General features: G+C 42.6%; 1 protein-coding gene across 1 annotated transcript; it reads right to left on the bottom strand.

Annotated features, from left to right (window-relative positions):
• Nucleotides 1-558: 558 nt before the first annotated feature.
• SPMIP11 (sperm microtubule inner protein 11) lies at nt 559-25,850 on the bottom strand. The gene is made up of 4 exons (XM_065888264.1): nt 25,749-25,850; nt 3,384-3,506; nt 1,172-1,316; nt 559-743 (listed from the first exon to the last, which is right to left on the bottom strand). Exons 1-4 carry the CDS (start codon nt 25,825-25,827, stop codon nt 695-697), a joined length of 396 nt encoding a protein of 131 aa, XP_065744336.1. The 5' UTR covers nt 25,828-25,850; the 3' UTR covers nt 559-694.
• Nucleotides 25,851-27,236: the final 1,386 nt, after the last annotated feature.

Genomic DNA, 27,236 nt, shown 5'->3' on the forward strand with positions numbered 1-27,236 from the left:
GGGGAGTCAGTGGATGGGAGGCCCATGGACTTTGGTTTTATAATGTAACCAGTGTGTGTGTGTAGGGGGGGAGGGAGTGTATACCATGTATTTCAGTGAAATATTTAATATATTTAAATATCAATAAAAGTCAAAGTCTTTGTAAAATTCCCTGTTCTCTGCAGCTGTTCTGGGCTGTGGGTTGGGTCAGAAGTGGCAGAGCCTGGGGTAGGAGGCAGGCCCCAGTCTGGGGGCTCTGTGGACCTCTCTCGTCTGTGGTCAGAGGGCTTCCTCTGTTTTTCTTCTTGCCAAGGTAAAACTGCAGCGTCTTCACAGAGCGTGACTACTCCAAGACCTGTCAGTATCATGAGGGGCAGGGTGTCTTCCGAGATTTGTTACTCCGACCCCTGCCGTGCATGAGCCCAGGAACCCCTGTGGTGGTCTTTCCAGTGCCCCGGCTCCTCCCAAGCCAAACACCAAGTTCTGGCTCCTTCAGGAATCTCTCACAATCCTGATCCCCCAGGAATTTGGGTATTGGAATAATTTCCCTCCCCCTCACTTGCAGTGCACACGCGTGACTTCTAGTCCAATCTGTTTATTCCATGTTCTCAATCCCCTCCTGCCATTAGGCAGCCACTGGAACCAGGACACCTCCCTCTTTCCCTCTTTGCCCTCCATCCAGAGTTTATCTTGTCCTTCTGCAAACACATCCTGCTCAATACAGACTGAAGTTTCTGTCATTGAGAATAGAGTGATCCATAAACCTGGAAAAGAGAGGTAGGGTCTCAGATTCAGCCAGGTTAGGCTGGATGGGGGCGGGGGGTGCTTAAACCTAGAATGGGCAGAGGCAGTGATGAAGAAGTGGGGCTACTGCCAATGGATGGTGGTTAGAGGGGTGCGAGGTGGCAATGAAGGGAGCTGAAACGCCCCGGGCCTCCCACAGGAGTGCTGTAGATACTTGTGTCTATTCAGAAGTCATATCCGTAAGGCAAAACGCAAAGACACAGACCAATCTTTAGTTCCTTTGAATGCCAGCACTGCCCAGATTCTGGGGCCGGTTGTCCCTGGTAAGACCAAAACTTCCTATTCCATTTCCCAACTCTGACTAGAAATGAGAGTCTCCCAAGGATTTCAGTGAGGGGAAGGAGTAATACTTTCCTTGATCTCCCCACCCTCACCCTTCCAGCCTAACCTGGTCATTGGGCTTTTGATGAGGCAGTGGCGGGGGCTCCGGATCCATGGCATGGTTTCCTCCGGGCGCACTCCTGGACTGTGGGACCGCCAGAAGCTGAAGTTCTGAGCATCAGTCAGGGGGACTCTGAAGACCTGATTGGGGACTGAATGGTTGGGGGAAGGGCAGGTTATCCAATTTCTTAGAGTTGTCTGCTCCCTTTTGCGCCTCAGGGCATCACAAGCCCAGCCTAGCAGCTGGGCCTGACCAGGTGCTGAGAAGTCCTGGAAATGTGGTCACCACACTGAGTTCCACTTCTGGAGTCCAGCATCTCTCCAGCATCTCGCACCCTTCATGGTCAGTGGAATCAGTCTTGGTTCTTCCTGCTTCTGCTATAAGCCCATCTCCAAGAGAGCTTTCCCCAAGTGCTAAGGTGGTGGAAAAACAAGTGGTCAACCCACTTGGTTTGTTTTCTTTCTTTCTTTGACCGTGCTACACGGCTTGTGGGATCTTAGTTCCCCGACCAGGGATTGAACCCGGGCCCTCGGCAGTGAGAGCACAGAGTTCTAACCACCCAGCACACTTGGAAAATGTGCAAGGTGAGTCTACTGGTTCTTTTTTTTTCCCTCTTTGCTCATTTCAGGTAGTTCTCTGAAATTTAGCAGTGATACTACCTCATGTTTGGATATTACTAATAGATATCATTTATCAAGTACCTGTTATGTTCTAAATGTTGTATTAGGTATTAAGTGTTTTTAAAATTTTGAAATAATACCAGACTTACCTAGATTTTCTTTTTTTTTGGATTTTCACTTTTTATTTATTTGAATAAATCTATACCAGTGTATAAAAATTATATATATATATATAAATTTTTTTTTTTGCTGTACGTGGGCCTCTCACTGTTGTGGCCTCTCCCGTTGTGGAGCACAGGCTCCGGATGCGCAGGCTCAGTGGCCATGGCTCATGGGCCCAGCCGCTCCGCGGAATGTGGGATCTTCCCGGACTGGGGCACGCACCTGTGTCCCCTGCATCGGCAGGCGGACTCTCAACCACTGCGCCACCAGGGAAGCCCATAAAATTTGTATATTTTTAAAACAAAAAATTATAGCCTAATATTCTGGCTGTATGGTCTTTATAATCATTATTTTTTTTTAAATCCCTAATATGCTATTGAGTAGATGTTATATTTTTCACTTAATTGTTTTCCTATTAATCGATAAAAAGCTTTTAAAAAGTTTTGCTAGTAGAAATAACAGATATTCCTCTTCATGCGTATCTTTTCTAGTTTCTGAAAGTATTTGTTTTTTTAAATTAAACTTTAATTTTGAGATAATGATAGATTCACATACAGTTGTAAGAAGTGAAAGACAGAGATCTTGTGTACCCTTTAGCCATGTCCTCCCAGCCCCCACCGAGGTAACATCTTGTAAAATTATAGCACTTTATTACAACCAGGGTATTAACATATTGATACAGAACGGTTCTACCACCACAGAATCCTGGCGTTGACCTTTTATAACCACATCCTCCTCCCTCCACCCCTTGGTAATCAATAATGTGCTCTTCAGTTCTATAATTTTGTCATTTTAAGAATGTTATATAAATGGCATCATGCAGTATGGGATCTTTTTTGGGATTGGCTTTCTTTACATAGTAGAATTCCCTGGAGATTCCTCAGTATTTGCATGTATCAGTAGGTTGTCCTAGGTGCTTTTTTAAATGTACATTTTCTCTAACTTTCACAGAAAATGCGGCAGTATAATTCCGATTTTCAGATGATCCAGAGAGATTAAGTGGTGGAAGGAATTTCCCCAAGGTCACACGGCTTGTTTGGAGTTTAAACTCAGCTCAAATTCCAAAGCTTTGATCCTCACAACAATTCTGTAAGATTGGTAGAGTAGGCATTTTCTGTTTTTTTGTTTTGTTTTTTTAAATAAACGAGGAAGCAGGTTACAAAAGGATAAGTGATTGCCCAAGGTGAGACACTTAAAAGAGACAGAAATAGTACTCACACCTGGATCTTCTGCTTCCAAGTCTGATTCAGTTTTTATTTTATCTTGCTTACCCCACCATTCAAGTCTACTTTCTCCTTCTTCTTCTCAGTCTCTTCTTGGCTCTTTTTGCCCCCATCCCCTGCTCTATAACAATGCCCCACCACATCCCAGCCATTCTGGAGGAACTCAGACACATCTTTTCTGCCCCTAGCAGGTGACAAATCCAAGATACTTACATGTCTTTAACAACACCTTCCGTACAGCTTCCTGGTACCTTGTGTGGCTATTCTGGTGCACGGAATGATTCCCATCTTCTGAGATAATAGGGGGAAGCCTAGTGGGCTCTGGTTCTTTCTGGTCTGAAACGAGAACAGACGTGCTCTGAGTACTTAGCAAAGCGGGATATTTGACTTTCTGAGTCTCTGGTCTCCATGCCAACCAGGCACAGGGCAGGGATCTCTCCAAGCCACTCACATCCGATTCTCAGGATCTCAGGAGTCAAATCAAAATGCCTGTGACAGAGGGGAGGGAGGGAGAACAGTGATCAGACCTTCCTCACTACTCTCTTGCTCCTCCCTGACTCCTGGTTTTGAGTGGCCTCCTGCTAGAATCAGGATATTGACAAATACTTAGGGTTAGTGTAGGTGGAAAAGGCCCCTTGTCTGGATGGATATTCCTTTCCTGAGATTGGCATATTTGCAGAGCTTCAGTTGGTCTAACAGGGGAAATTATGTTTAAGCTAAGTGTTGGAGGATAAGAAGGGATTCATGGGACATAGTAGTATCAGGAAGAGCATTTCGGGCAGCAAGATATCAAGTGCATTAGAAGTGCTAGAGAGGTCTCAGCTTGCTGTTGACTTAGAGCTGGACTAATGCTGGGTAAAGTGGAGAGGGACAGGGCCGGCAGCTGGAAAGGCAGTGTAGAGTAGGGTAGTGTAGACTTAGCATTCTTATGGGAGTTTAGGAATCTCCTCTGAGGCAACATCTGTATCTTACAGTGACTGAAAAAAACCAGACCTTCCTTACCCAGTGCTATGGTCTGAATGTTCCCATCCCCCCCAAATTCACTTGATGAAAACTTAATGCCCAAGGTAATGGTATTTGGAGGTGGGGCCTTTGGGATGTGATTCATGAAGGCAGAGCCCTCATGAATGGAATTAGTGCCCTTGTAAAAGAGACCTGAGAGAGCTTCCTTGCCCCTTCTGCCATGTGAGGAAACAATAAGAAGTGTGCAACCTGGAAGAGGGCCCTCACCTGGCATCCTGATCCTGGACTTCCAGCCTCCAGAAATGTGAGAAATAAATTTCTGTTGTTTATAAGCCACCCAGTCTACAGTATTTTGTTATAGCAGCCTGAATGGACCAAGATACCCAGCCTCTTGTGTAGCGAGGCCATGGGCAAAGAGTTTTGGTAGGCCAATCAACACATCTTCTTCAGATTTTGAATCAAAGACTGGGGTTGCAAAGAAGCTGGGACCATGTAAAGTCTTTTTCTGTTGATGGAAGTTGGGGCAGTGAAGCTGCATCTTGTTTCGAGCAGCAGTATCCGGGGCCCAGTGTCCTTGGTGCCAGCAGTGCCCGCCACAGCATCAAACGCAGTGGTGTCTGTGCCCAGCCAGGTCTGCAGCAAGATTCTGAACATTGTTTCTGGTTACCCTCTGCCAAGCTTTGTTCTCTGTTCCTTCTACAATTTTTATGTGTTTCCCAATATTCCTTTCTTTATAAACCACTTCATTGTATAACAGACAGAAGAAGTTGTATATATTTAATATATACAACTTAGTGAGTTTGGAGGTAAGTATACACCTGTGAAACCATCACCACAATCTATGCCACAGACATATACATCACCTCCAAAAATCTCCTCCCACCTTCTTTGTTGATTGTAATTATCTTTTTGACAAGAACATCTAACATAAGCTCTAACCTCTTAGCGAAGTTTTAAGTATATAACACAGTATTAACTATAGGCTCTGTGCTGTATAGTAGATCTCTAGGACTTATTCATCTTGCATAACTGAAATTTTATACCCTTTGATTACTACCTCCCTGTTTCTTCCTCCCCCCAGCCTCTGGCAACCACCATTTTATTCTCTGCTTCTATGAGTTTGATTATTTTAGATTTCTCATACAAGTGGTATCATATAGTATTTGTCCTGTGTCTGGCTTATTTTCACTTAGCATAATGTCTTCCAGATTCATCCATGTTGTTGCAAATGGCAGGATTTCCTTTTTTTTTTTAAGGCCGAATAATATTCCATTGTACGCATATACCACGTTTAAAAAATTCAGGGACTTCCCTGATGGTCCGGTGGTTAAGACTCCGCCCTCCCAATACAGGGGGCCAGGGTTCAATTACCTGGTCAGGGAACTAGATCCCTCACACCGCAACTAAGAGCCTGCACGCCACAACTAAAAAAGATCCCGCATGCCGCAACGAAGATCTCGCGTATAGCAACGAAGACCCTGCGTGCCGCAACTAAGACCTGGTGCAGCCAAATAAATAAATATTTTAAAAAATAATAAAATTTAAAAAAATAAATAAAAAACCCATTCATGCGTTGATGGACATTTATGTTGCTTCCATATCTTGGCTGTTGTGAATAATGCTGCAACGGATATGAGAGTGCACATATCTCTTTGAGATCGTGATTTCAATTCCTTTCAGGATATGTATTAGAAGTGGGATTGCTGGATCATATGGTAGTTCTATTAATTTCTTGAGAAATCACCTTACTGTTTTCTATACTGGCTGCACCCGTTTGCTTTCCCACCACAGTGCACATGGGTTCCCTTTTTTCCTCACCAATGCTGGTTATCTTTTGTGGGTTTTTTTGATTATAGCCACTTTAACAGGTGTGGGGTGACATTGTGGTTTTAATTTGCATTTCCCTCATGATTAGATGTTGAGCATCTTTTCATATACCTGTTGGCCATTTGTGTGTCTTCTTTGGAGAAATGTCTTTTCAGATCCTCTGCCCATTTTTTGTTGGATTTTCTTTTTTTTTTTTTGCTGTTGAGTTATAGGAATTCCGTATATATTTTGGATATTAACCCTTTATCAAATACATGGTTTGCAAGTATTTTCCCCCGTACTATAGGCTGCCTTTTCATTTTGCTGATTGTTTCCTTTGCTGTGCAGAAGCTTTTTAGTTTGATGTAATCCCACCAATATTCTTTTAATAAATTCATGTTCTGCTTAAATAGGCTAGATTTGGCTTGCATCTCAGAATCCTGGGCTTGTCAGGAACTGGGTCAAAATTTGCCATTCTCTCTTGAAACTCTTAAGATAGCTGACTCACCTCTGGTGGATGGTGGGGATGCCCCCTCTTTTAATTAATTAATTAATTAATTAATTTTTGGCTGTGTTGGGTCTTCGTTGCAGTGCGCGGGCTTCTCATTGCGGTGGCTTCTCTTGTTGCGGAGCAGAGGCTGTAGGTGCGCGGGCTTCAGTAGTTGTGGCTCACGGGCTCAGTAGTTGTGGCTCGCGGGCTCAGTGGTTGTGGATCACGGGCTCAGTGGTTGTGGATCACGGGCTCAGTAGTTGTGGCTTGTGGGCTCTAGAGCGCAGGCTCAGTAGGTGTGGTACATGGGCTTAGCTGCCCCGCGGCATGCGGGATGTTCCTGGACCAGGGCTCGAACCCGTGTCCCCTGCATTGGCAGGCAGATTCTTAACCGCTGTGCCACCAGGGAAGCCCCCCCCCCACCTCTGTTTTATAGTCCTTCCCCAGCTCCTGCTTCCCCCCTTCATCGTGCTTGGCCCCACGCATTCGTCATCATCTGTCCCTCCACACTCCCTTTTGCACTCCAGTGGAAATCTCCTTTAACATTCTCTGAGACAATGACATTACCAGAGTGGGACACTGTTTGAATCCCCTCCCTTGACAGTTGAGGGCTTGGGCAGGTGGAAGCCTGGACTGAACCAGGGGCTGAATTTACTTCATCACAGGTTATAGCAATGAGGGGCCATTTCCTAGAAGCAGTGTCATTTGAGTTTGGTCGTTTGGGGTCGTTTGACTTTGGGCTAAGTGAGGGTGTCACAATGTCTATGGCCAAGTAAGTGTAGACTGAGGAGAAGAGCAAGAGTATATTCCTAGTAGGCAATGGGACCTGGACTACAAGTAATTATTGGTCTGGGTGCAGGTGACAGTGGGAGCTCTTTATCGGGTCCCGAGGCCTCAGACTGTTCTTTAGGGTACAGCCAGATGACGCTCTCTATTATCTCAGTTTCCAAGTAGTAGTCTTCCAGCTTCCTGTATGGGTTACTGTGTGCTTGGAGGTGTATTGGACAGTATCACCCACTTGGATGCCTTCCTCTTGACTCAAGCACCAGTTGGCATATTCCTCAGATCAGTATTTGGCGAGCTGGAAGATATTTTTGGTAACCCATAGCTTCTGCAAGCTGCCAAGTTTTGGAAGCCACCTGAGGTGAAGGGTGGTGAGGGGTAGGTGGGAATCATGCCACAGCTACTTGTGAAAGGGCATGTTCTGGGTAGAGAGATGCAATGAACTCTTTATAACTCCACCATGGCAAGGTAGATGAATCCATCATTTTGTTGGTAGACGGTATAACACAGGTTCTTCGCTCACCCAGTTAATACTATACCCCATATGTTTTTTTGTGATAAATAGATACGAAGGAAGGGCCCTGACACTTTCTTCTAGAGCCAGGCCATAAATTAGGAGTTGCCATAAGACCAGATTTAATGCTTTGAATGGACCATGAAGGACATATGGGGTAGTGCAAAAGTACTTGGGTGGATCTTCTACTTTTCCAAATTTATGTTGCAGATTTCTCAATAGTATAAGCTTCCCAGGGCCACTGGGATGGTCACAAAATCTTAGTTTTCCACTGCTTTGCCCATCGCCTCTGTTAGCTGGAACTGGGGCTGATTGGCCACAATGTTTTCAGGCTGAAGAATTTTTAGAATGGGTCTACCTCAGTGGCTCCCAGGATTCTGACTTTCAGGTTAGGGTGTTTGCCTGTCTGTTCCAGATTCTGAGTACATGGTGGTGATAATATCTAACAGACATTACTTGCAGTTGTCTTGAAGTTGGTGTCACTGCAAGCAGAGTAATACCACCCTGACTAGAAATTTATACAAGATCAGTTTGAGAGAAAATGTTGTGGTACTGTATGTAAAATATGACCCCTAGGAGGTCGTATCAGCTGTGGGGCATTAATCCCTCAAAGTTGAGTGGCGCGTTAACATGGATTGAAATTGGCTAAAGTATGTTTTGAAGGCTATCTTGCGCTTACTGTCTTTCCTGAGATAAGGAAATAGTCAGTGCTTTGGGAAGAAGTGGACAAGAGCATAAACCCAGGGAACCAGACCAATTCCCAGGGCACATTTTACATATGGGGACAGTTCCTTTGCCTCCAAAAATATCTTCCTCAAAGTGGTGCACTTGTTACACAGGGGAGGTGGAGGGGGCAAGAGATAACAGAGAGGCTTAGTGCTGGTTGCAGACTGCTGATGTAAAATGGACTACACGGATATTCTAGAGATAACAACAATAAAAAGGGCTAATAATTAGTGAATGTGCTCAGCACAACTATAAAAGGTAGGTACTGTTACTATCTTATTTTGTAAATGGAGAAACGGAGGCCCAGAGAAGTTCAGTGGTTTGCCCAAGGTCACATAACCAGCATATGGCAGAGACATGAGTTTAACCCAAGCAGTTTGGCTCCAGAGCCCATGCTCTTAACCACCGCATTAAACTGGCTCTTGAAATCATCTCATCAGGCCTTCCAGGAAAGACCAAGGACTAAGGAAAAACATGAACTGATAGAACTAGCCTCTTAATGGGCTCCCCTGCGTACAGCTCAATGGGGGCCCTGTCAAGGGTGTCTGCTCAACTTGGAGAAGCCTTGAGTTGGGAGGGAGACATGATGATATTACCTTGTTCTAGAGGCAGATCCCTGCCTCCCTGAGATTCACTGAATTGTGGAATATCGTTTCCTATGGCCAGCATCGAGGGAGCAGAGAGGACTGGAACCTGGTGGGCCAGTCTTCAGTGGATTAGATCAGTCCCAGCGAGGAAAACCAGTGGGGAAATGCCAAGCCCCTGTGGAAAAAGTGGTCTGTCTGCTGAAATACAGACACAGTCATCCACCTTGGAGGTGCCCACTCCCTAGGCTTTGGCAGATTGTAGCTGTGAGTGGCTTGAGTACCTTCTCCCTTCTGGTTTCAGGTGGATGGGGATGATGGTCTATAGCAGCTATGAGACATATGAGTGTTTCCAAAATACACTTCTGTAACTTCAGTATGTTTATCCATGTAGAAAGGCAGAGGGGCTCAGAGGTTTTGGCCAGTTCACTCTTGGCTGAATTGTGCCATTCATGCTCCTGTTTGAAAAGCCAGAACTACAGTGCCCTCTGCTGGAGTCTAAGTGGCATCTCCAGCTGTCTCCTAATAGCGGGTCACCAAACAGGCAGCTGGGAGAGGTCAGGAGAGCTAGGAGACTGAGCAGAGGACATTCCAATCAGGGTGGGGAAAACCACCTATGGGACCCCTTTGACACGATCCAGAAAATGAGAATACAAGTGATATACGCTCGGCTTTTACCAAAGATGTGAGATTTACTTTTTCTTTGAAGAGATTCATTTGGAAGTAAGAGCAACTTGGAGGGCTCATTAGTGAATTCCTCTGGGAGAAGGAATGATAAAGGCAGCAGTGGAGGAAGATGGAGTGAGGCCCTTTGGATGTGTGGAGCTTGGAGGTCATCGTGTCTGTGGCTGGAGGGCAGTCACTAGAGAGTCTGGCAGGGAGAGGTCATTTGTTTCAAGCCAAGAATAAGCATAAGCACTCTTAACCTTTGAAGCTATCCTTTGAAGCCAGCTAGCATTTGTTGCTTCTCAAGGAATCTTATGGTTAAAAATATTGCTTTCCATGGGAATTCCCTGGCGATCCAGTGGTTAGGATCATCACTTTCACTGCCAAGGGCCCAGGTTCAATTCCAGGTTGGGGAACTAAGATCCCACAAGCTGTGCGACCAAAAAAAAAATGTACGTATATATGTGTGTGTGTATATGTGTGTGTGTGTGTGTGTGTGTGTGTGTGTGTGTGTGTGTATTGCTTTTCAGGTACCCTATCCTAGCAAGTATGTTTTGAGTAGCAGGACAAAGATATTCCAGTCAGAGGAAAGGTATATATTCCATATGTAAATAATAACTTACTTATTATGGTTTATAACTTTTCTTCCAATCATCTGTTGTACAGTTTTTTGTGCTAGGTCACAGCTGTATTACATACATTATATAATTGAATCTCCACAACAAATCTATAAGGAAGGCATTATTATCTCCATTTACAAGTGAGGAAACAGGCACTCTGAATTTGCTTAGCGAGTTAGCTCCATGAAGCTGAATAACTTTGAGTACCTGATAAAAATGAGTTTCTGAAGTCAAGGATAGACCAAAGTATGCTCTCCACACTCAGTTTTCCTCCTTGGTTTTTCTATTTTGGTTCTTTATCAGGAGGAAAAGAAAGGAAGGAGGCAGAGACTGGCAGAATATTTAGCTACCTGTGTTGACTCATGTCTATGAATTTTCATTATGACTATAATAAGGAAAGCTTGAGTGGGCCCTCACATCTACTAGAAGGGAAAAAAAAACTTTCTTCAAAGAAAAATTGTGAATGACTTAAAAATATTATAGTATGTGTTAAGAATGAGAAGTGTTAATACGTTCATTTTAATGGTTGCTGTTAAAGCCCTCATTGAAAGGCCAATTAAGAGTGCGGTTGATTTGAGCATGGAGAACAGGTTGAAGTGCTAGTACGGGGGGACAGAAAAAGGTCAAGCCACTTGAGTGAATGTATTAACAAGGTGAAATCAGCCAGAAAGAGAGCAGGGCCAGAGAATCATTCTGAAGACAAGTGTGAATGACAAATTAGAGTCCTGCAAGATCACATGGAACTAAGGGTGAGCACAGTCAGGAACTGTGTGTTCCTTGAATTAATGAATGTAGAAATAGGGATTAGAAAGACTTGGGTAAGCAAGGTGGATGGATGTTGTTTTCTAAGAGCCAAACAGAATGCTGTATTTTCTCCATACATACTTTCCCAAACCAGTTCTGAAGTAATAGGAAGGTATGAGCCAAGTACCCTGTTACGGTGGTCCACATTCCCGAATCTCTGCCAGCTGGCCTATTTCAAGCAGCCTCAGCAGCACCAGGATTCAGAACCAGGTGAGCTCTGTTGCACCTTCCTGTTGATACGTTAAATAAGATGAGAGCTAAGAGCTTACCGTTTAATTTAGCAACATCCCCATGGATGTGAGCATTGGTGACTAGACACATAAGAAGTTTCAGTGGAGCAGTAGGGGCAAGAGCCTGATTGGCATGGGTTCAAGAGAGACTGGCAGGGCTTCCCTGGTGGCGCAGTGGTTGAGAGTCCGCCTGCCGATGCAGGGGACGCGGGTTCGTGCCCCGGTCCGGGAGGATCCCACATGCCGCGGAGCGGTTGGGCCCGTGAGTCATGGCTGCTGAGCCTGCGCGTCCGGAGCCTGTGCTCCACAACGGGAGAGGCCACAACAGTGAGAGGCCTGCGTACCGCAAAAAGAAAAAAAAAGAGAGAGACTGGCAGGATATTTAGAGACAGAAAGACCAGACAACTCTTTTGAGGAAATTTTCTGTATGGGGGGTGGGCAGGGAAATAGGATGTAGGGCTTTAAGATGGAAGAAATTATCGCATGAATGTACGTAGATAGGAATGGCCAGAGATAGAAAAACTGATGCAATAGAGTGTGAAGAATATTGGAGTAGTGTCCTTGAATAGTCAACAATATGAGATCTGATGCACAAGTGGAGGGGTTGGTCTTAACAAGTGTGTAGACCATTCACTCATTATAATAAGACATATACAGGCACAGATGCAGGTAGATGGATAGACATGATTTTGTGAGAGGTTATGGAAATTATCTTCCAGTTGCTTCTGTTTTCACTGTGAAATAGAAGGAAAGTCATTATGTGAGAGTGAGGATAGGAGATGAGGTGTTAGAGGTTTGAGGAAAGAGAAGGTATGAAGTGGCCTTCAGGAGAGTGAGAGAATGCGTAGAACAAGGAAATGTAGTCTGACTTCTGGGCAGCCATAGAGGCCCACTTGAGTTTAGTGATCAGGAATTTAGGGTGAGGCCAATCAGCATGGTTGTTTTTCTCTTGTCGTTGAGTATAAACTACTTTTCCCAGGAGTTTTGGTATAATCAGGAGTGGGAAAGGGGAGAAGGTGGCGGAGAAAGAAATGGGGACAATAGCTCGAGGGGACCATTTGGTCAAGAGAGGATTCTTTTTTTTCCCCAACTGGAATGATTACAGCACATTTGTATACTTATGGAAATGATCTGGGAAGAGGGAAAAAACTGAGGGAGAGGGAGATAATTACAGGAGCAAAATCTTTGAGGGAAGTGTGGATGAGATCCAGTACACAAACGGAGTCAGTTCATTCATTGTACCAGAGGGAAGGTATAAATGCAGTGGAAGGTTAGATGTGATGATGGAAAGTCTCTTTTGATTGCTTCTATTTTTAGTTAAATAAGGAGCAAGGAAGTTAGCTCAGAGTGAGGATTGAGAGGGGATTTTAGAGATTTGAGGAGAGAGGGGGAGTTGCCTTGAGGAGTGGGAGAGTGGCTAGGGAAATATAATAGGATTTTCAGGAAGTCCCAAGTGCTCACTTGAGATCTGTGGTTATTGGCACTAATCATTCTAGGAAGACTAGATGTCCTAGGAGGAGGGCCAAATACACATACCTTTGTCTTCATAGGTTTCCCTGGAGCTTCACACTCCAACTCCCTGGAGTTTCATAGCCTTATCCTGAGCTTCTAGAGTCAGCCTACGTGCCCCGGAGCTTGGCCATGTGGTCCCAGACTTCAGCTCCTGGGCAGCTCAAGTGGCTTCAAGGAAATACTATGAATAGAACATAATTACTATTGAGTGGAATTTTCAGGTGGAAGTCTGAATAACATGGTTGAAGCCAAAGTTGGCAGAGGGTAGCCAAGTTCCCTGAATGTCTTTGTGCACAGATATTTCAGGATGTGCACAATTAAAATGACTTGTCAAGAACCTACAATATGCTGCCACTTGAGGGCAAAAGACACACATAGGTTGAAAGTGATGGGATGGAAAAAGATATTTCATGCAAATGGAAATGACAAGGGCTTCCCTGGTGGCGCAGTGGTTGAGAGTCCGCCTGCCGATGCGGGGGACACGGGTTCGTGCCCCGGTCTGGGAGGATCCCACATGCCGCGGAGCGGCTGGGCCCGTGAGCCATGGCCGCTGGGCCTGCGCGTCCGGAGCCTGTCCTCCGCAACGGGAGAGGCCACAACAGTGAGAGGCCCGCGTAACGCATAAAAAAAAAAAAAAAAAAAAAAAAAAAAATGGAAATGACAAGAAAGCAGGTGTAGCAATACTCACACCAGACAAAATAGACTTTAAAACAAAGTCCATAGAGAAAGACAAAGAAGAATACTATATAATGATAAAGGAATCAGTATATTATGAGAAGAGGATATTACACTTGTTAACATATATGCACCCAATATAGGAGCACCTAAATACATAAAACAAATACTAACAGACAATAAAGGGAGAAATTGACAGGAATACAACAATAGTAGGAGACTTTAATACCTCACTGACATCAGCGGACAGATCTTCTAGACAGAAAATCAATAATGCAACAGAGATCCTAAATGACACAATAGAACAGTTGGACTTAATTTATATCTACAAGACACTACATCCAAAACAAAACAAAAACAAACAAACAAAAAAAACCCAGAATACACATTCTTTTCAAGTCACATGGAACATTCTCTAGGATAGACTATATAAAGGACACAAAACAAGACTCAACAAATTTAAGAGGATAGAAATTATTTCAAGCATCTCTTCTGACCATAACAGTATAAAACTAGAAATCAACCACAGAAGGAAAAATGAGAAAAAATGGCTTGTCAGAAATGGGAGATGAGTTACAGGGTTCTGGCCGGGATGCAGTGAAAGCACTCTGTGATCAAAGTGGGAGTTGGAAGTGCTTTGTTATGGTTTTAGCCTTGAATTCCTTCTAGATTTTGAAATTTGCTCTTATAAGGATGAAGCTCTTGCCTCAGCTCTACACATGGCTGGCTCATTCTCATTCTTCACGGTGTGGCTCAAACATTACCTCCTTGATTACTGTCTAAAGTGGGCCTCTCAGGCTTCCCTGGTGGCACAGTGGTTAAGGATCTGCCTGCCAGTGCAGGGGACACGGGTTCGAGCCCTGGTCCGGGAAGATCCCACACGCCCCGGAGCAACTAAGCCCATGCACCACAACTGCTGAGCCTGCACTCTAGAGCCTGCGAGCCACAACTACTGAGCCTGTGTGCCACAACTACTGAAGCCTGCGTGCCTAAGAGCCCATGCTTTGCAACAACAGAAGCCACCACAGCGAGAAGCCTGTGCACCGCAGTGAAGAGTAGCCCCTGCTCGCCTCAACTAGAGAAAGCGCGCGTGCAGCAGTGAAGACCCAACGCGGCCAAAAAAAAAACAATAATAATAAATAAATAAATAAAGTGGGCCTCTCCAAGTTACTCTCCATCATGGGATCTGCAAACCCAGTTGCCTATAAGAGTCAGGCAGATAATGTTTATGAGTAAAACAACTAAGAAACCTGTCCCATCTAAAGGGGCAGCTGCTACTTTGCTCTGGCCAGTTGTGGTCGTGTGGGAATTTAGGGCCAGTGTGGCCAGTTCTAATTTTTAACAGAAGTCAGAAATGTGGATTTTACATAGAATCTCCTGATTTTTAGATGTGGGTCCAAATTTTTTAAGCAATCACTCTGCAGGCTAAGTCCGGCCCTCTGGCCAGCAGTTTATAACTTCTGATCCATTGCATCAACTCTCCCACCCTATATCCTTCCCAGTACTTGTTATATTCTGTGAATATCTTGTTTGTTTATTTACCTGTTTATTGTCTGTGTTAGTCACTGTTGTATTCCTAGTGCCTAACACAGTGCCTGGCACAATCAGTTCCCAATAAATAATTATCTGATGTTGGATGAGAAGGGGAGTCTGGATTGGTGCCTTAATTGGGAGGTTTCTATGTATTCTGAAATTATATATATAAATTATAAATATGAATATATGTATGTATGTGTGTGTTTATATAGAGGTGTGTGTATATATGTATATATGTAAATATATGTGTATATACACACACACACAAACACCTGTATATAGCAAATATTTTCTCTTAGTCTCTCTTTTATTTATTTATTTATTTTGGCCGTGCCGCACGGCTTGTGGAATCTTAGTTCCCAGACCAGGGATCAAACCCGGGTCCTTGGCAATGATGGCACAGAGTCCTAACCCCTGGACTGCCAGGGAATTCGCCTCTTAAGTCTCTTTCTTGCCTTTTAACTTTATGATGTCTTTCGATACAGAATTATAACTTTTATTTAGGAAAAATTGTCAATCTTTTCTCTTAGGCTTCTGGGGCTATGTCCTATGAGGAAAGTTTTCCAAATTAATTTACAAAGTGTTTTCTTGTTTTTTAAATTTTATTTTTGGTTGCATTGGGGCTTCGTTGCTGTGTGTGGGCTTTCTCTAGTTGTGGCGAGCGGGTGCTACTGTTTGTTGAGGTGCGTGGGCTTCTCATTGCACTGGCTTCTCTTGTTGCGGAGCACGGGCTCTAGGGTGCACGGGCTTCAGCAGTTGTGGTGTACAGGTTTAGTTGCTCTGCAGCATGTGGGATCTTCCCGGACCAGAGATTGAACCCGTGTCCCCTGCATTGGCAGGAGGATTCTTAACCCCTGTGCCACAAGGGGAGTCCCTATACTTATTTATTTTAAATCTGCCTTGTAATCCAAACATTTACCAAAAAATCCTCTTTTCACTTACTTGATAGTGAATTTTTTTTTTTTTTTTTTTTTCCCGGTATGCGGGCCTCTCACCGTTGTGGCCTCTCCCGTTGCAGAGCACAGGCTCCGGACGCACAGGCTCAGCTGCCATGGCTCACAGGCCCAGCCGCTCCGTGGCATGTGGGATCTTCCCAGAGCGGGGCACGAACCCGTGTTCCCTGCATCGGCAGGCGGACTCTCAACCACTGCGCCACCAGGGAAGCCCGATAGTTAACTTTGAAGCACAAAAGTTTTAAATTTTGATGAAATCCAATTTATCTGTCTTTCCTTCTGTCACTTATGCTTTTGTTGGCTTTTCTTAGAAACCACTGCCTAATCCCAAGATCATGAAGATTTTTCTCCTAAGAGTTTTAAAGTTTTAGCTCTTACATTTATGTCTATGGTCCATTTTGAGTAAATTTTTGTATATGGTGTGAGGTGGGGTCCAATTTCATTCTTTTGCATGTGATTATCCAGTTTTTGCCACACAATTTGTTGAAACGACTATTCTCTCCCATTGAATTGTCTTGGCATTCTTGTTGAAAATCAATTGACCATAAATTAAGGGTTTATTTCTGGACCCTCAATCCTATTTCACTGATCTATATGGCAATTCTTACGCCAACATAACACGGTCTTGATTATAGCAGCTTTGTAGAAGATATGAAATTGGGAAGTATGTCCTCCAACATTGTTATTCTTCAAGATTGCTTTGGTTATTCTGGGTCCCATATATTTCCATATGAATTTTAGGATATCTTGTCAATTTCTACCAGATGTCATTATCTTTGGGAGATATTTCTTTCTCAAAAAAAATTGATATATAGTTTACATAAAATATTATGTTAGTTTCATTTGGGTGATATTTCACTACAAGGAATTCTAAGCATCTAAAATGTGTCTGGAAAGGGATCTCACATTTATTCCCCCCCTGCATCCTAACTCACATACTGAATTTGGCAAATATTCAGGAATCTCCAACTTGGTCCAGGACACTTATCTATGTTTTTATCAGTAATCCTTTAAGGTACCCTAGTTTCTTTTTGTTTTTTTGGCCATACCGTGCAGCATGCGGGATCCTAGTTCCCCCACCAGGGATCAAACCCGTGCCCCCTGCGTTGGGAACGCTGAGTGTTAACCACTGGACCACCAGGGAAGTCCAAGGTGCCCTAGTTTCTTGATGTATTTTTTAGACTGTTAAGTGTGAATAGCTCAATATTATATATATAGTAGAAGCTCTTCTAAAGAAGCTCCATTGAGGGTACTTCCCTGGTGGTCCAGTGGGTAAGATTCTGGGCTCCCAATGCAGGGGACCCAGGTTCAATCCCTGGTTGGGGAACTAGATCCCACATGCATGCTGCAACTAAGAGCCTGCATGCCGCAATGAAGATCCCTCATGCCACAGTGAAGATCCTGCATGTTTGCAACTAAAGATCCCGCATGCCGCAAATAACATCCAGCGCAGCCTAAATAAGTAAATAAATAATAAATAAATAACTAATAAATATTAAATAAAAGAAACTCCATTGAATAGACTTGCTAGATTAATTAATGTTCTCCATTTCCTCTGAAACACATATTAAAAAATGCCTGCAACACTCCAGTTGCAGCCAAGAGCTACTCTAGAGTATACCTGCACACTTATGCTCCCACTTGAGTTGTGTGCACACCAAGAGTCAGCTGTGGTTCTTCTCCCCATACAATTTATGCCAGGTTTATTCTGTAATTGCAATATTGCAATTTAATGATATATTATTTCAACTAATAGAATACGGATTTTTAAAAAAAGAGCAGTGAGTGCCTCCATGAGATTTACCAGGGGCACCCAACGCAAACACTCCCAACCTTTCTACATAAAATGTAACAAGCAAGCATTAAATAAATTTATGAGATATTAAAAAAAAGAGCAGTGGTTTGTATAAAAATGAAATTGAATGCTTTGGAAAAACTCAAACTTCAAAAAATTACACTTTGAATTAAAATGGATGTGATTTAGAAAAGTATCATTTTGCAACTATCACAGAAATAATTGAACCATCACTATATACTAAAACTAGTAAGCGAAAGTTTGATGAAGAATAGGGTATTTACATTTTTTCAAAGTATCTTCCTGGAAATTATTACTAATTACAAAACAAAGATAGTAACTTGACAGTGGAGAAAACTGGAAAACACGACCTTAATCAAATGGTCAAAGTTAACATCACCAATAATGGGACAAAATGACATCACAAGCCTCCTGATGTGATGTATTGAAGACATGATATTGCTTAGTCCTGCCAAAAATATTTAAACCTAATCTAATCTTGAGAAACATCAGACAAACCCAAATTAAGAAAAATGCTATAAGATATCTTGCCTGTACTGTTAAAATTGTCAATGTCATGAAACAAAGCATCAGAGGAATTGTTCCGGATTAAAGGAGACTAAAGAGACCTGCCAACTAAATGTAATCCTTATTGGATTGATTGATTTATCAATAATTAATTAATCAATTTAATTGGTTAATTAACCAATCAAATAATTGATTAACCAATTATTTCTATTTCTATGATCAGTCTTATCCTTACTGGTATCCTAGAAGGAAAAATTTTGTTCTAAAAGACATTAATGGGACGATTGGCAAAATTGGAATATAGACTATAGATAATTAAATAGTATTGTATTGGTGTTAAAATTGCTGAGTTTGATACCTATACTGTGGGTTGTTATCTAAGAAAATGTTCTTATTCTTAGGAAATACAAACTGAAATATTTGAGAGTAAAGGATATAATATGAGCAGCTTATTCTCAACTAGCTGAGAAAAAAATAGATGTTTATATATAGATATGTAAATATATAAATTATATATATATGTGGAGAGAGAGAGAGCAAGCAAATATGGCCAAATATTAACAATTGACTAATTTGGGTAAAGGGTATACGGAATTTCTTTTGTACCAGTCTTACAACTTTTCTATAATTAAAAAAAATTAATTAATTTATTTTTGGCTGCATTGGGTCTTTCTCTAGTTGCCGTGGCTTCTCTTGTTGCAAAGCATGAGCTATAGGTGCATGGGCTTCAACAGTTGTGGCGGGCAAGCTCTAGAGCACAGGCTCAGTAGTTGTGGTACACAGGCTTTGTTGCTCCATGGCATGTGGGATCTTCCCGGACCAGGGCTCGAACCTATGTCCCCTGCAGTGGCAGGCGGATTCTCAACCACTGCACCACCAGGAAAGCCCTCTATAATTTTGAAATTATATCATGAAAATACATTATTTATTTATTTAATTTTGGCTGCGTTGGCTCTTCGTTGCTGCACGCGGGGTTTGTCTAGTTGCCTTGAGCAGGGGCTACTCTTCATTGGGGTGTGCAGGCTTCTCATTGCAGTGGCTTCTCTTGTTGCGGATCACGGGCTTCAGGCTCATGGGCTTCAGTAGTTGTGGCTCGTGGGCTCTAGGGTGCAGACTCAGCAGTTGTGGCACACAGGCTTAGTTGCTCTGCAGCATGTGGGATCTTCCTGGACCGGGGCCCAAACCCCTGTCCCCCACATTGAAAGGCGGATTCTCAACGACTGCGCCATCAGGGAAGCACTCTATAATTTTGAAATTATGTCATGAAAATACATGTTAAAGATGGTTAATTAACCATAAAGTTTGTTTCCTTTCCCTCCTAAATTTGCTAAAATCACATCAAAATAACAACAACAACAATAATGGCATTAACCTTCAAGGTCAAAGAGAGAGCAAGGATACAATAGCAAGATGATATATTTCAGTGGAAATATCTTTTGAAAAATGGAAAGTAGAGAGAGGGGTAGTAACAAATTTATCAGAATAGGAAAAGTTTTAACTTAAGTTTCTGCAGTGAAGGATACATGTAGAATTGAGCTAATTCATTTGGGAGGCTCAAACCTTAGAACGTAGCAGGTACCACAGAAGGTAGAGGTAAAGACTAGGTCCGAGAACAGGAAGGTGGTCACTGAAACTCTGTCTACAGAGCATGTGGCACAACCAGGCCAACCACCACGCCCCAACAGGGAGATAGAAGATTTTCGGTCCAGCAATCCCACTTCTGGCTATATATCCAAAGGAAGTGAAAACAGGATCTTGAAGAGGTATTTCCACTCTCATGTTCATTGCAGCATTACTCACAATAGCCAAGATATGGAAACCTAAGTGTCTGTCAGTGGACGAATGGATAAAGAAGATGTGATGTATATATATATGTATATATGTGTATATATATATATATATATATATATATGCCATGAAATATTATTCAGTCATGAGAAAGACGGAAATCCGGTCATTTGCAACAACATGGATGAACCTTGAGGGCATTATGCTAAGTAAGATAAGTCAGACAGAAGAAGACAAATACTGTATGATCTCACTTAGACGTGCAATCTAAAAAAGCGGAACTCAGAAACAGAGTAGAATGGTGGTTGGGGGGTGAGGGGATGAGACGTTGGCCAAAGGGTATAAACTTCCAGTTATAAGATGAATAAGTTCTGGGGATCTGATGTACAGCATGGTGATTATAGGTAATTATACTGCATTATATACTTGAAAGGTACTGAGAGAGTAGACCTTGAATGTTCTTACCACAAAAAAGAAATGGCAATTACGTGACGTGATGGAGGTATTAGAGCTAATACTTTGGTAGTTATCATCTTGCAATATATTTTAAGCGTATCAAATCAACATATTGTACACCTTAAACTTACACAATGTTATACGTCAATTATATCTCAGTAAAACTGGGGAAAAAGAGAAAGATTTCTCTGGAGGAACTGAATCTTGGAGGCACTGCACTCCTGCACAAGATTTACTGTGAGGGACGGTATATGGTACAAGACTAAAAATACGATATTAAGTGAAAATCGAGATCCTCAAAGGTGAGACTCAGTGCCCCCTTCACCTGTCTTGATCCCAGTATGCTAGCAGACAAACATGTAACCAATCCCCAGAGAAGCAATTATAGTGTTCTTCCCTGGAGAAAATGTAGAGATCCAGAGGAAAGCTCCCAGTGAAGCCCACAGTGGATAACTACCCCTGCCCTCCAGGCTTCTAGTCAGCTTTTTAGTTCCTCACTCTTAACTTATAATGGAGAGCCAAGGATCACCAGTTATTTGACAATAGTTATCAATGAGGAAGATAGAGATCAAAATAAACTCATAGGAAAAAGGGCGCAGAGGAAACAGAGCTAATGCAGAGAACAGAAGAGAATTTCAAATAAAGTATAATATCCCTAAAGAAAAAAGAAGATATGGAAAAGGAAAACCAGAGGACCAAAAACAGCCCTTGGAAATTAAAAATATAGTAACCAAAATAAAATGTTATGATACAAAGTTATGGTGATTTTCCTGTAGGTCCACAACTTCTATATTACCCATCCCCTTGAGTGTGGGCTAGATTTAGTAATTCTCTTCTAACAAACAGAATAAGGTGGAAGTCACAGGCACTTCTGGGACTGTCATAAAAAGGCATTGCGGCTTCCTTCCTCCTCCCACTCTCTCTCACTCTCTGATCACCTGCTCTGAGGAAAGTTAGCTGCCAAGTGAGAACAGTCAGGCAGCTTATTGGAAGGCCCACGTGGTGAGAAACTGAGGTGTCTTGTCAATAGCCAGAGAGGAACTGAGGCCTCCAGCTATGAGATGACTGCAGCCCCTGCTGACATCCTGTCTGCAACCACAAGAGAAACCCTGAGCCAGAACCAACCAGCTAAACTGCTCCTGGATGCCTGATTCACAGAAACTATAAGGTAATAAATGTTTGTTGCTTTAAGCCTCTATGTTTTAGGGTAATTTGTTACACAGAAATAGATAATTAACACAGAAGGTTGGAAGATAAAAGTGAGGAACCTCCCAAAGAGTAAATGTTTTAAAACCCAAGGGAAGCATAGAGAAAGATTAATTAAGTTACAGGACCAGTTCAGGAGGTTTTAGAGCTGACAAATGGAAGTTCCAAAAAGAGAGGAGAGAAAATAGAGAATAAATTAATGAAGAAATAATAAAGGAAAATTTGTCAGAAATAGAGTGCACAAATTTCCAGATTGAAAAAGCTCAGGGAATGTCTATCACAGTGAAGGAAAAAAGATCTACAGCAAATTCCAACATTATGAAATTTCAGAACACTAGGGAACAAAAAGAAAATCAAAAGCTTCTGGAGACAAATACATCATACACAAAAGAATCCAACTGGAAGTTAGAGGACAATAAAGGTATAACTTCAAAATTCTCAGAAAATGATTTTCGACCTAGAATTCCATATCTGGAAAAACTGACAATCAAGTGTGAGGGTAGGGCTTCCCTGGTGGCACGGTGCTTATGAATCCTCCTGCCAATGCAGGGGACACGGGTTTGAGCCCTGGTCCAGGAAGATCCCACATGCCACGGAGCAACTAAGCCCGTGGCCACAACTACTGAGCCTGCGCTCTAGAGCCCGCATGCCACAACTACGGAAGCCTGTGCGCCTGAAGCCCGTGATCCGCAACAAGAGAAGCCACTGCAATAAGAAGCCCGCACACCGCAACTGGGGAAAGCGCACGCACAGCAACGGAGACCTGACGCAGCCAAAAATAAATAAATAAATAAATTCATTTAAAAAAATGTGTGAGGGTAGAATAAAATCATTCTTCACTCAAAAATATACCTCTTACACATTCTTAGAAAACTATTCAAGGATATATTCCAGGAAAGGGAGAGAGTAAACCAAGAAAGAAAACATGGGATCCAGGAAATAGGGAATAAAACTTTGGAGAGAAGCAAAAGCAAGTTTCAGGACAAGAGCTACGCGCCAGGAGTAGGAGACGGCAGAGTATAGGAGTAGGAGAGAGAAAGTTTGGGGAAAAAGGAATTGGTAGATTATTTGTTGTGTTTTGGTAGATTATTTGTTGTGTTTTGAGTGATTGGAAAAAATATCATCGGGCATTTAATAGAGCTGTTGAAGTAATTTGTGGAAAAAAGTAACAGTAGTTACCTGGAGAGCTAAGCGAGTGAAAAAATGGTGGCAATTCTTAACTCTAGGGATGAACAAAAAATTGAACAAAAAAGGAAAAGTTATTATAGTGACATTATTTGGCTTAGCAGTGAACAATTTTTACATATTTGTAAGACTACAAGACTATAGGTTTAAACTTGTATGTTCTATTGTTACATCCCAAATCATCAAATTTAGTGGCTTAAAACAACATCCACAGGCTTCCCTGGTGGCGCAGTGGTTAAGAATCTGCCTGCCAATGCAGGGGACGTGGGTTCGGGCCCTGGTCCAGGAAGATCACATATGCCATGAAGCAGCTAAGCCTGTGCGCCACAACTACTGAGCCACAACTACTGAGCCCGCGAGCCACAGCTACTGAAGCCCGCATGCCTAGAGTCCGTGCTCTGCAACAAGAGAAGCCACTGCAATGAGAAGCCTGCGCACCGCAACAAAGAGTAGCCCCCGCTCGCCACAACTAGAGAAAGGCCGCGCGCAGCAACGAAGACCCAACGCGGCCAAAAATAGTAAAAAAAAAAAAACCCAAAAAACAAAAAAACAACATCCACTTACTATCTCACAGTTCTGTAAGTCTGGTAGTCTCTACTTAGTCTCACAAGGCTGAAATCAAGGTGTTGGCTGGGCTGGGGTCTTAAGTGGAGACTCTAGGGAAGAATCCATTTTCAGGTTCATTCAGGTTATTGGCAGAATTCAGGTTTTTCTGGTTATAGGACTGATGTCTTGCTGACTGTCAGCTGGGACACTCTCAGCTCCTAACTGCCACCCACATTGGCATGGAGGCCCCCTGCATCTTCAAACCTGCACATGCTTCCAATCTCTGAATTCCTCTTTTGCTGTTAACTGGAAAAAACCACTCTGCTTTTAAAAGGCTTGTGTGATCAGATTAGGCCCACTCACATAATCTCCTTTTTTCCATGTAAAGTAACAATCACCAGAGTGTTATCCATCATATTCTGAGGTTCTGCCCACATTCAAAGGGGAGGGGATTATATAAGGGCAAAGTTCATTGAGGGTCATTCTTAGAATTTTGCTTACCACAAACCTAAAACTGTGACATAACTATACTGGAAAAACTAGGATGAGAGAGGGGAAGCACACAGTATAGTATAAGAAAGCTAAATTTTCAACTCTCGTAACAGGAGGGCAGTATGTAATAACCCAAAATGGAAGAAGGGAAATTTGTGGGCTAGGCCAAGTGTGTTTCTCTGAGAGAGGGTGAAGAACTCCTAATTTGGAGACAATAGCATCCCCGTGGCATAATGCCGGGACCCAGCTGGGTGGGGGCAAGCAGGGGAGGGCTGGTGTAGGGCTATTAAGGGATTCCTAGCATCCATTAGTGGGAATGTGTGAAACAGAGCTGAATATGTGAAACAGAGCTTCTCTGATGGAATTAGAAAGAGAACACAGTGTGCCCAATGGAGGCCTGTACAAGATCAGTCCTTCTCAATCTTTTTTTTTTTTTTTTTTTTTTTTTTGCGGTACGCGGGCCTCTCACTGTTGTGGCCTCTCCCATTGCAGAGCACAGGCTCCGGACGCTCAGGCTCAGCGGCCATGGCTCACGGGCACAGCCGCTCTGCGGCATGTGGAATCCTCCCGGACCGGGTCATGAACCCGTGTCCCCTGCATCAGCAGGCAGACTCCCAACCACTGCGCCACCAGGGAAGCCCCAGTCCTTCTCAATCTTAACGTTGTACTTTATTTTTTCCCAGTTATCCCCTCCCTTTACCCCAACGCAACTTTTGCTTTAGTACCGGCCCACGCTTAGTTTCCTTCACATGGGTTCTCCATTCTGCCAGGAATACCCTTTCTCCTTCATTTCTGTGCTTTCAGGCAATTCATCTTTTAAGACCTTAATCTTGTCACATTTCCTGTAAACCCTCCCTTTAGAATTAGTTTAGTCACTCAGTATCACTTATTCATTCACTCACCCTACAAATATATTTGTCAAACCTCTATTATGTGAGGTACTGCTAGGTATTGTGGATATAATACAGGTCTGATATATACTCACTGCCTACTAAAACTCCTTCAGTGGTTCCCTATAAAGTTAAAAGGTTTAGCATGGCTAACTGTATACTCAGTTATCTGGCCCCTGCCTAGCTTTCAAGGCCTGCTTCTCACCCCCTGTCTATGCTTTATCTGTACCCAAGGACTTGGAGTTCACTTAATAAGGTTCTCTTAATTCTCTGTTCCTTTGTCTGTGCTGTATTCCCTTGTCTTCTACTTGGTTAACTCCAATCATCCTTTAATACTCAGTCCTGGAAGCATTTCCTGTGTGAGGTCTTCTCTAAAGGATCCCCCTATTCTCATTTCAAATCCAGTAGCATCAGTACTTCCTCTTTTGTGGTTCCATAGCATTCCATATTTAATTGAATCATACACCATATTGCAAATTTTTTTGTTTGCATGCTTATCTTCATCTGATGGTCAGCTACTTTATGGCAGAGAGAGGTCTAATCCTATCCATCTTTGTAACGCTAGTCACCAACATAAAGCCTGACACATAGTTGGTGCTTAATAAATGTTGACTAAATGAGCAAATGAATAAGAATACACTTATTCGGTTGAACAAATCTGGTGTCTTAATGAGGATATTAAATGACAGGAGAGGGAATGGATAGCTTCCGTATTCCATAATTTTAACTAGTATAATTGTTAATCTTGGGGGATAAAACTCTAACCCAAAGTAGGAAAAGAAATGGCTAAGAAGTGGCCCTTCTAACCCTCTATTCTATGTTCCCCTTACATGTTTCTTCAGTTGTGTCCCTTTTCTTGTTCCGAAAGGAATTTTGATATCCTAATAGATATAAGTTGAAGAAGGCCATCTTGGGTCCTCCCTGTCCTCTTCTGGAATGTGCCAGCGGGAGCACTGGAGTCTGTTTGGTAACCATGGTAATGTCCTGAAGAATCACTATGACTGACACTCCCTTTGTCTGAGGAGGCACAGGATTTATGAGTTCACAGTGGGGCTTGAGTGACACAGAAAACAAGGGCCAGTTACCCTTTTGCTTGCCCTAGTCTTTTTTTATTTTTTAAAAAATTTATCTATTTATTTATTTATGGCTGTGTTGGGTCTTCGTTTCTGTGCAAGGGCTTTCTCTAGTTGTGGCAAGCGGGGGCCACTCTTCATCGCGGCGCGCGGGCCTCTCACTATTGCGGCCTCTCCTGTTGCGGAGCACAGGCTTCAGACGCGCAGGCTCAGCAGTTGTGGCTCACGGGCCCAGTTGCTCCGCAGCATGTGGGATCCTCCCAGACCAGGGCTCGAACCCGTATCCCCTACATTGGCAGGCAGATTCTCAACCACTGCGCCACCAGGGAAGCCCTGCCCTAGTCTTATTTGCAGAAAGCAGTGAGTAGAAAGAGCAATGACCTGGGCTTAAATCTTAGTTTTGCCATACTCTAGGTGTCTGACTTTGAATTGATTAAACTTCAGTTTTTTAATTTAAAAAAAAGGGCTATGATATCTAGTTCATAGAGTTACGAGAATTAAATGAGATAATGTATGCAAATTTCCTCAGCACAGTGTTCTGCATATAATGGAAACTTATATATGTATACAATGCATATAATAAATCTGAATATGGTACTTTCAAAGTTATTTCAAGCAGCAGGGTGCTGAGCCAGTTCATACTGACTTTTGAGAGCTACTTGCTAAATTTTCAGGCATTTTGCAAGCCGGTTGTTAAGCCATTATTATTATCATTTCAGATAATTTGTCTAAACTTACAATTGAATAAAATATATTTATTAAAAATAAAGGTAGTGAATACTAAAAACTCATCTTTTCCTAATTATTTTATTACATTTTACTATTATCTATGTTCATGAGGTTACTTACATCTTTGTATCTAGATATTCTGTTCTGCTGTATTCATTATTTTTCCTCTTTGCTTTTCAGTTTGGGAAGTTTCTATCGACATATCTTCAACCTCACTGATTCTTTCCTTCATCGTGTCCAGGGTATTGATAAGCCTGTCAGAGGCATTTTTCATTTCTGTTACAGTGTTTTTGATTTCTAGCCTTTCCTTTTGCTTCTTATCGAGTTTTCATCCCTCTGCTTACATCACTCATTTATTCTTGCATGTTATCCACTTTTTCCATTTGAGTCCTTAGCATATTAATTATAGTTTAATTCCTAGTTTTATAATCCCTAAGTTTTTGCCACATATGAGTCTGGTTCTAATGCTTACTTTGTCTCTTTAGACTGTGTTTTTTGCCTTTTAGCATGCCTTGT

The sequence above is a fragment of the Phocoena phocoena genome, chromosome 11 (assembly GCF_963924675.1).
Source record: "Phocoena phocoena chromosome 11, mPhoPho1.1, whole genome shotgun sequence".
NCBI lineage: Eukaryota > Metazoa > Chordata > Mammalia > Artiodactyla > Phocoenidae > Phocoena > Phocoena phocoena.